The sequence below is a fragment of the Chrysochloris asiatica genome, unplaced genomic scaffold (assembly GCF_000296735.1).
Source record: "Chrysochloris asiatica unplaced genomic scaffold, ChrAsi1.0 scaffold00031, whole genome shotgun sequence".
NCBI lineage: Eukaryota > Metazoa > Chordata > Mammalia > Afrosoricida > Chrysochloridae > Chrysochloris > Chrysochloris asiatica.
This window is the reverse complement of record NW_006408549.1, coordinates 8603830-8614290: the sequence shown is the minus strand read 5'-3', so window position 1 is coordinate 8614290 and position 10461 is coordinate 8603830. Positions and strand designations below refer to the sequence as shown.

The window sequence follows — 10461 nt, the reverse complement described above, 5'->3', positions numbered from 1 at the left end:
AGGAGAGAGGAAACACATGTGAACACCAAACAGGTCCTCTAATGAGTCTCTGGTGTTCAAGTAGCAAGGACAAGGCTTTTCCTGGGAATAAATACTGACTTTTTACAAAGGCCTTCATTTCCCATGCATTATGTTGTCCATGAGGCTAACACATGAATTCCCAACTGCAATGGGAGAAGTCACATCTAACAATATGTAAGTATCCAATCTAATATAGATTGAGTATTGGTCCCAATGGCCTTCAGCCATGTCCATCCAGGAGGACATCTGGGCAACATGACTCTGAGTAACTAGAGCACAGAGAGGTCATGACAAGACTTGGACTTAAGCTTGAAGGCCATATTCTTGTTGTTTTTGGCCACAATTTTGCCCCAGAAACGCCTGGCTTTCCGGGGGATGCTCTCCCTCCTTTTCTGGTAGGCCAGCCTCCGTTCATTCTTCTCCTTGCTGTCCCGCCGGAGGCGGACCTGCCGCACGATGCCCTCAAACAGCTCCTTCACGTTGTGCTGGACAGCTGCGGAGGTCTCGATGAACTTGCAGTCGAACACCACAGCACATGCTCTTCCTTCTGGAAGGGAAAGAAGGGGAGAAGGAAGTCAGAGGGGCTGCAGAGTACGATCCTACACAATTTTAGATCATCTCTGATCTAAAATTGTTCTGTCGTATTTGAAATGGATACCCGAGGCCACATGTCCTCCCATGGCAGAACCTCACTGAAGGGTCATTGGAAATAGAAGAGAAGGGCTTCACACCTGATCCATCATAAATTCACTGTGGGAAGATCCAACTGAATCAAAGACAGTGATATCAACTATACTAGAAAAAGCATAGCCTTTTTCTAGTATAGAAAAAGATTTACTTTGTGCCATGAATTGGGTTTTAGTGCTTTGTAAATTGTTTTTAAAGACCCACCACAATCTTGAAAAATACATTATCATTCCTTTCAGATAAATGAAGATATCAAAGTGGGTTCATTAAAAACTTGAAAAGTTCACATGACGTGTAAGTGGGAGATTGGAATCTAAGCCTGTTTAATTCTCAAGCTCAAGTTCTTAACTCCATCCTTGCTCAGCTTCCTGAACTGAAAATAAGAATTCTACTACCATGGCTTGCTTCTCTTTCAAAAAAGAAAGAAGGGGGAAAAAAAGCCTGGTGAGATCTTTTGAAAAAACTTAACTGAGGACTTTACAAATGTAAACTATATGAACAAGCTTTTCTGGAACAGTCTCAATTTCATATGTTCAAGATCATATGTCCAAGTTTCTGTCTGGAAAAAAAAAATCATTACTGTAGACAATAATTTCTTAATAGTCAGATAGTCCCAAACTAGATGGATACATTTAGGTCTTTATCAGGTTCTTTCTTCCCAGATACACACTTTTTTTTTTTTTCTTTTTTTACAATTGTACCAGGAACTAGATCTGCATTTGTTGTTGTTAAGTACCATTAGCAATAAAATTTCAAAAGTCCTAAAACACACTTAAGGAGCTCTGTTAGCGTAGTGGTTACGAATTGGGCTGTGAACCACAAGGTCAGCAGTGCGAAACTACCAGCTGTTCCGCAGGAGAAAAATGAGGCTTTCTGCTCCCATAAAGATTTATAGCCTCGGAAACCCTGTACAGGGTTGCTATGAGTTGGAACTGACTCCACAGCACATAACAACAACAACAAAAACGCACTTGGGAATACAGTGGCTCCATATAATAAGCACTGGACTATGAACCACACAGTCCACGATTCAAACCTGTCCGCCACTCTGCAGGGGAAAGATGAGACTCTCTGTTCCCACAAAGATTTAAAGACTTGAAAACTCTATACAGGGTCGCTGTGAGTTGGAACCATCAGCACTTAACAACAACAGCAAAAGCACTTGGGTGCTTGTGTGGTAAATACAAAGGAAGTATCCCTAAGTTAAGTATGAAAAGGTCTATTCATATGGGACACCATCAGAAGGAGGCAGCAGTGCAGTGAATCATGAAAGATGGCTCTTCTATTCATCGTCTTTGTTACTCCCACCAAACAACTTTTTATTCCTGATAGGTCTGGGTAAGAGAAGGTGGGAGAAGATGCTCATAAGGATGATATGATTTAGTTGTGGATGGCTTTTAACAGGGATAATTGTGATTCTGAAAACATGGGACTCTAATGTAGATATAAAAAGAAATCATTTCAGAAGCAGGAGAGGGGACTCTTACTACCTCAGGGAAGAAGAGCCAGGTGTGGAGTGGGTCCTTTGGACCCTCAGATCCCTGTGCATTGAACCTACCTCAACCCAGGGACAGAAAGTTGTGAGTTAGAATACCAGGAATGGCAGAGAAGAAGCAGTAAAACCAAAACCCAAAGCATCAGACAGAACAGTGGGCTTCCCAGCTCACAGAGCAAGTAAAGTTGAGTACTTTAGACATGGGGCTCAATAGTGAGGTGGGGTGCCTCCAGGCACTGACCCACAGGAGCTAGAGCTCAGTGCCTTCAGGCTGAGGCCAGGGGCTTATGGCTAAGAGGCCAAGGACCAGAGAGAGGCCTGCCTGCAGGCATGACCAACAAGAGGCAGTCCTGACTGGTAGAACTGTGTCCTGACCATTTCTGACCCTGATTTGTTACCAATTAACTTCCCTAATCAACCCCATAGACGTGAGGATGGTGTCTGAGTGCTGTGTGGCCATTGCAACGGATGATCAAACCCACTCGAGTAGAGAGTGCTGTGGTGGGGATGTTTGGTACTTTTTGTTTTACTGAAGCTTTAACTGGAATTTAGGAAAAATGGGATAGGTTGTATCTTGGGCCCACAAGGATGAGAAGCAGTTTGAGTACAATTCATATCCCCAGTGAAACTCTTTTTCACAGTTCCTTAAATCAATATTCCCCATCCTTCTTGCATGAAGATGCTACTTTTATTTCCCTCAAATTCTGAGATGTATCAGCAGACTAGGGAACTTCTGGATCTCCCTGGTAAATTGGTATCTCCCTAAAGAAAACAGAGAAAAGGTTGGAGGTCTTCAATAAAGCCCTGAGTATGATTTTATCTCTAAAGGAATTCTAGAGAAGCCCTTGGAACTGGGAGTAAGGGCAGATTGGAATTCAGTAGGTAGACCAGAGAGACAAGAACACAACATACAGTATAAAGATAATCTGTGGAGAAGCTGGAATTTTGGGGCTATAACTCCATGTAACATTTTAATGAGGCCTGGGTTCCAGCCTCATGAAGCGAAAGGTATAGCACTATAAGATGAGCACTGGACCACAAGGTCGGTTTAAATCACAAGGTCGTTTGTTCAAACTCACCAGCCACTCCTTGAAAACCCTATACAGGTTCACTTTGAGTTGGAATCAACTTGACAGCTCTTAACAACAACAACAAAAAGGGAAATGCAGGTAACACCTATAGTGTTACCACTTACCTGATACAGACACTTCCCGGCACCGCACTAGGTCACTTTTATTGCCAACCAAGATGATAGGAATGTCCTCTGTCTGCCGGGCCCTGCGAAGCTGGATTCGCAGCTCAGATGCCTTCTCAAAGCTCGCGCGGTCTGTGATGGAGTAAACAATCAGGTAGGCATCCCCAACTTGCATGCAGTGGTCTTGGAGCCATTCATTCTCTCCCTAGTGAAATGAGAAGATCTTCCATGAGCTCAGGCTGGCCTGGTAAATGAGGCGTGCTTTTGAGAAGACGCAATACGTTCACCCTTAAGTAATCTCAATGATAAGAAAAAGGAAGAAAATTGTTTGCCAACTCCCCAAAATGCATTTGTCACTCATAGCAGCATCACAAAGGTTGGTGTCACCCCTCCACCCCGTGGGCCTCCTCCCACAACAAACCATACAAAATCATCAGCTGTACAGCAATGAAGACAGCATGGGATTGTTGCACATGTAAATGAAACCATAGGATTTGAAGCATCATTGGTATTGAGTAATAATGACAACTCTGATTGGAGGTCACAGAAGATTCAAAAAGTAAATTAAGCTGGAGTTTTAGCCTTGTAAGTATATTAATACATGTAAGACTGACTTACAAAAAATGTTTTTGTTATAGCTAACGACACTGATATTTTTATTAAAAATAATAAATTTCTGCTGAAACACGGCACAAAAATTTGATACACAGAAATTTTGGTGTCACCCAGTGCAGTCCATACCCCCTGCCATCCTTTAGTGATGCCACCAGTCTTCCATGTTTACAAGATGTCTGGTGGCTGCAAAGGTTTGTAGACTGTTGTTATTAAGTGTTGTCAAATCAGTTCCAACTCATATATAGGGTTTCTGAGACGTGCCTGGTGAGCTTGAAACACCAACCTTGCAGTTCAAACTGCCCTTGAAGTCAAGTGCTTATCCTATGGCGCCACACCAGGACTCCCTACTTGTTTTTATTAACTGTCATCGAGTTGGTTCTGACACAAAGCAACCCTGTATAGTGTTTCTGGGGAGCAGCTGGTGGGTTTGAACTGCGGACCTTGTGGTTAACGGTCCCGTGCTTATCCTACAGTTCTTCACCAGGACTGTATAGCACTTGTGCACAAAAGATGTTATTTTCCAATTTGTCTCATATCTTGAGTTGATAAATTACACAACTACTCTGCCAAGCAATATTACCAATCTTAACTACCAAAATGAGACTTTTCATAAGTCCCCCAAACTCCCTTTTGTACTTCTTAAGTAATGAATTACATATCTTTTTGTGAGACTAGGAGGGTTCTCAATAAACAGTAAGTCAACCATATATGCTCAGCAGCCTTAAACCTTTAAAAAACAAATATTGCCCATCTTCAGCCTATAACAGATTGTAATAACTAAAAAGGGATTCTAGAACTTGCCCAGTGAAACAGGCTTCTTACAGAGCCTTTGCAAGGTATAGGACTTTAGGTGGAATCCTGAGTCCCATTCTCATTTGAAAGGACATGCAAACCAGCCTGGAACAGCTAGAAGAACAGAAGATATTTCTTGAAAGAAAGACCAGCAGGAAAAACAAACAAACAAACAAACAAACAAAAGCACAGCAGACTGCACCTATGGAAGCAGTAGCTCAAAAGAGGGAACAAATTCTTACAGCAAGAATCATTCCCACCCCCTCCACACACAGAATAGACAGGGATGGGCAACTTGGGCATTGGCTAACCAAAATGGGGGGTGGGGGTGGGGGGCTACAAAGGCAAGAAGTGACTGGCTTACAAGCTTTCAAGAGGGAACCTAGAGCCAGGGGACCTGGAGGAAGGCAGAATCTCCAGTGAGTAGTATCCAATCTGCCTAGGTGGAGCTGATGAAATGAAATGCAGATGGGTCTCTTGTGATACAATAGTGAATAATTGTTATCAGGACTGATTGTTAAGGTGGGAAATGTAAAGGTAGACATTTTATAGCAAGGAAGGGAGGGAATAACTTTTCAGTCTAGGAGCGGAGGTTCCTGGGACCATCAGCGGAGAAGAGCTAAGAGCAGGACCCTACCCAGAGAACCTGTGATGTCCGAGATGGAGGCAGAGACAATGACGTGGAGTGATGGAGCAGCTGGGGACTTTAGATCCAGAGAGGGAGAGTGACTGTGTGCTGAAGACTAGTGGGGAGGGGGGGGATACTGTAGGGGGCAGGCTTGCAGGGTATACCTTTTGGTCGGTTGATGATGCATAGAGGGGATTGTAACCATGGCAATGATACAATGTATGATAGAATGAATGTAAAACTAATGTTCTCCCATGTAAACTATCATATAATTCACAATAAAACACTTAAAAAAAAAAAAAAAAAGCAGAGGAGTTAAACGCATAATAAAAACATAAGGAAGTCAATAAAATTTTCATGAATTATAATAAAAATAAAATAAAATAAAAAAACACAGCAGACTGGCTATTACAAGAACAAGCAAGCTGGTCACCTGGGAGCCATCAAAGCAAGCAATCAAGTCCCTTCAGGACAAGTGTCCTTCCAAGAATGAAAAACAATGGGAACACATGAGCAGGCTTGTAAACTCACTGGTGACTGTATTGGTCTACTTATGAGTGGAAGTGGGGGAAAGGCAGTAATGAAGACATGGACTGAGTTTGACCATGTTCCACAGACTCCTGTTGACCTTGAGATGAGAGAAAGAAGAGGAAGTGTTGTTTCGGGAGACTTGGGAGCTGCTGAGCCCATGGGCACTGACCTAGCCACAGTGGGCTAAAGTTGAGAGTGAAGTGTCCAGCTGATATGAAGTGGAGGTAGACTCACAAGAACATACAAACTTGCAGATAGTACCTATTTGGCCTAGTTTGGATGGTTGATGATTAGGACTCGAATAAAGGAAGGTAAAGACATTTGATACAGGAACCGAGTATAAATTGCTACAATTTGATGAACTTGACCTATACTTATGGATGTAGTAGCTCAAAATTCCAACCAAAAGGGAAGGAGCCTTCACAACAAGGACCAAGTCTATCCCCTCAGTACACAGAGTTGATACTAATTGGCAACTTAGATATTGGCTACCTAAGATGAGGGGAGCTATAAATGCACAAAGTGGCTGGCTTACAAGTTTTCAAGAGGGATAGAATCCCCACTGAATAGTTTTCCTCTTGTCTAGATGGGTCTGGTGAAAGGAGATGGGGATAGAATTCTTTTGATTCAAAAATGATTAATTGTTATCATGACTAATTGTGATTGTCACAATTGTAAAGGTAGAGTATGTGTAACAAAAAGGGGGGAGTAGTTAATTTTACATTCCAGGAACAGAGAACCCTAGGACCATCATCAAAGGAGAGCATGAGTGGAACGTGGGATCCTAACTAGAGACGCAGTGACACCAGAGATGGAGGTAGAGGTGATGGCATGGAGAGATAGAGCAACTGAGGACTCTAGCCTCATAGAAAGAGAAAGACTGTGTGCTGGCAGGCAGGAGGCTGATTGCAAAATGTGCCCTTTGGTTGTTTAAATGATTATATATCTCTGCATGTTTTTGTGTACATTTAAAAAAAAAGGGAAGAATAGAGGCAAATGCTGTTACTCAATGGTGCATGGGGGGGATTGTAATCATTGCATTGAAACAAAATACAATTGGGTGAGTGCAAAACTGATGTTCTCCCATGTAAACTATCACTCAGTTCATAATAAAAACATTTTTTAAAAAAACAAAAAAACCTATGAAGCACAGTTGATTCAAATTAGGTATTCAGAAATATTCTGATATTATAATCTAACATCAGCTGATATTTGGGCAAATATATATTTATGATTACGATTTTCTGTCATATGGCAGTAAAGTTTATTTTAACAAGATAATACATATTATTCAATATGCCAACCTAGTTTCTAAAATCACCTGTGTTTCCAAATAAATACCCATTTTCTAAAAAAAAAAAAATGTTGAAAACTAAGATTGAGAATGTCAACTTTCTCGAAGATGGTTTCATAAAGTTGAAAATAATCATCCATACTTATTTACACTTTCCCTAAAACAAATGTACTTTTGTGTATTTGTGAACAGAACCAAGGAAAAAACTCATTTGTGAATGACCTCTTCCTTAGAACAGTCTTATTCTTCAGAAGTAAATACTTTTAGTCAACAAAATGAGCCTACTTCATCTGGAACACTGCCCTTCTAAGGCAAGGCCACCCTCCCATCAAACAGTCTGTTGGAAGGCCCTGAAGGTATTCACAAACAGCCGCAGACTCTGCATACCTTATTTTCCCACATGTCCAGGAGTATAATCGTTGCAGTTTCTCCATCAACTATCAAGGTTCGCTCATATGTATCTTCTGGAAAAGAAAGAATGTTGGAGTCAGGTGAATATGTAGCACTTTTATATAAGAGGATCATGCAGACAAGTACAGGCAGTCTTCGGGTCCCATGTAGAAAACTACACTTATCAAATATTCAATTAATTATTGATGTATATTTACAAAGGTACATTATAATTTTTTAATCACCTTCAGCAACATTCTACATATATTCCTCTAGCACTTTCCCAAGCAGTTCATATCCACATCTACTTGTGTATCATAATGAACTTGAAGTAAAGGACCTTAATTTTCTTGGACATTTCATATAGGAAAACTGTTCATGAGAATAAATGTACTTAAGAGCTTTTGATTCAGATTCAGTGGGTGATGCTGTAAGAAAATGTTAACGGTCCAGGGGAACTGGAAGCCCTGTTTCCATAAGCCTCCATGGAAGCACATCTCTCTCTGGTACCTTTCACTGGGTGGTTATTGAACAGTCTACTGGTAAGGAGCTCTGGTAGCGTAGTGGTTACGAATCAGGCTGCGAACCTTAAGGTCAGCGGTTCGAAACTCGCGGGAGAAAGATGAGGCTTTCTAGTCCCGTAAAGATTTACACCCTCAGAAACCCTGTACAGGGTCGCTATATGAGTCAGAACCGACTCGATGGTACTTAACAACTGGTAAGTTCAGGAGCTTTGAATTCAGAGCTCTTTGGAGAAGTGCAAGGAAAATAAAATCTTGAAACGATCCTTAAACAAAACAACAATTGTGAGGCTAGTGCAGGACCAAGCAGTACTTCTTTCTGTTGTGTGTAGGGTCACTATGAGTCAAAACCAACTCGATAGCACCTAACAACAACAACAGCATCCTTATTTTGGCTGAAGTTTTCTTCCTTAAAGAACACAGTTCTCTAGGAATAAATGGAAGTTTTTCCATCTTAAGCACAGCAGACGTGCAGTCTCCAGCTGTACTTGGTAATGGAAAATTTCTTCCCTGCACTTGGGCCCAGACTGAGTGTAGGCAAATGCAGCGGAAGGGGCCAAAGCAGCTCCAGTCTTGAAAAATCAGTAAAGGGGTGTGTGGGAAACAAAACGGGGAGGGCCAGGATTTCGGCAAGAGGGTTCCATGGATCAGCTGAGCCCATATCCACTCCCTCTATCTTCACAATGAGTGTCAACATTATGATTTTCACAATGATTTTTAGGTATTTCTCTTGCTGTTTCTTTTGCCTAGAATCTCTTCCCTTGAATATCTGGAAGGCTTGTTCCCTTACCTGTGCCTTGGTGAAGTCTTTCCCAACTATCTACTTAAAATTGCAATTGCTCCTCCCTCTCGCATATTCCTGACTCATTCCTTTGTTTTATTTTGAATCTCTGTATTTATCACCATCTAGCATGCTAACATTTAAGGAGCTCTGGTAGCGTAGTGGTTACGAATCGGGCTGTGAACCTTAAGGTCAGCGGTTCGAAACTGCCAGCCGCTCCGCGGGAGAAAGATGAGGCTTTCTACTCCCGTAAAGATTTACACCCTCGGAAACCCTGTACAGGGTCGCTATGGGTCGGAACTGACTCGACGGCACTTAACAACAACAACAAGCATGCTAACATTTAATTGGCTTATTATTTTCTGTGCCTCTGCCCCTCCCCCTAAGTGCTAAGGAACAGATTTACATCTGTGTTGTTTACCACTATATCTCCTAGCACCCATAGGTGCTCGAATAAAAATCTCATGAATGAATGACTCAAAGATAAACATATCATAGTGACTATGAGCACAAACAAACCTGAATTTAAATCTGGATGTCACCCCTTATGAACTATGTAATTCTGACCATTCTTAAACTCTTTGCTCCTGTTTTTTCAACTGTGAAATGGTATTAATAGTATTATTCACCCTTTAGGGCTGTATGCCATATGGTAAACATAAAGTAGAAACTCACTAGACATGAGCTGTCATCGTCACTTCTTCAGAGAGGAAGTTGGTTCTCAAGCCTGACATTGCCTACTACTACAGGTAAACCCTAGTTCAAGAGTGCTATGTCAGAGAACTATGGCATTTCTTGGTTTGTAGTAGTGAGAAGTTTATGAAATGCAATACTTCTGGCTTAATGTTTCTTCATCTAGGAACCAGAGCAATCAGGAAGCAAAAAGAACACAAAGGGGAAGAACACTAACTACCATTAGGTGCATGGATGGCTAGGTCTTACTGTCAAATCCCCCACCTCCTAAAGAATCATGCTTATAATTAATGGTAATTGTTTCCCATTGACTGGGTTAAAAATCTGTTGCACTCAGCATGTTTGCAGCTTCCACAATATGCAGCATGAATGAGCTCACAGTGGGATGCCCTCATTGGTTTACTGAAAGATAGAGCCTCCTGACCTCAATTGGCAAATTTATTCAACTGTATGTAAATCGGCACATGCAAGATCGGCAGTTCAAGCTCACCAGCTTCTCCTCGGAACCCTATACAGGGTCACTATGGGTCAGAATCGACTCTACTGCACTTAACAACAACAACAGTGATTGGTATATGGAGCTCTGGTAGCATAATGGTTATGAGTTGGGCTGCTAACCTCAAGGTCAGTAGTTCAAAACTACCAGCTGTTCTCTGGGAGAAATATGAGGCTTTCTGCTCCCGTAAAGGTTTACAGCCTCTGGAACCCTATTCTGGGTCACTTTGAGTCAGAACTGACGCCATGCCACACAATTACTACTATTTGGTATATGGGAGTCCTGGTGTGATGTTATAGGTTAATGCACTGAACTGAAAGGT

General features: G+C 41.7%; 1 protein-coding gene across 1 annotated transcript in view; it reads right to left on the bottom strand.

Annotated features, from left to right (window-relative positions):
- Window positions 1-290: 290 nt before the first annotated feature.
- Window positions 291-10461, bottom strand: part of GEM (GTP binding protein overexpressed in skeletal muscle) — a 14223-nt gene continuing 4052 nt past the window's right edge. Inside the window, exons 3-5 of the mRNA XM_006859216.1 lie at window positions 7646-7722; window positions 3399-3603; window positions 291-568 (exon numbers count right to left, since the gene is read on the bottom strand). Coding sequence (XP_006859278.1) covers window positions 291-568; window positions 3399-3603; window positions 7646-7722 — 560 coding nt within the window. The remainder of the gene's footprint in view (window positions 569-3398; window positions 3604-7645; window positions 7723-10461) is intronic.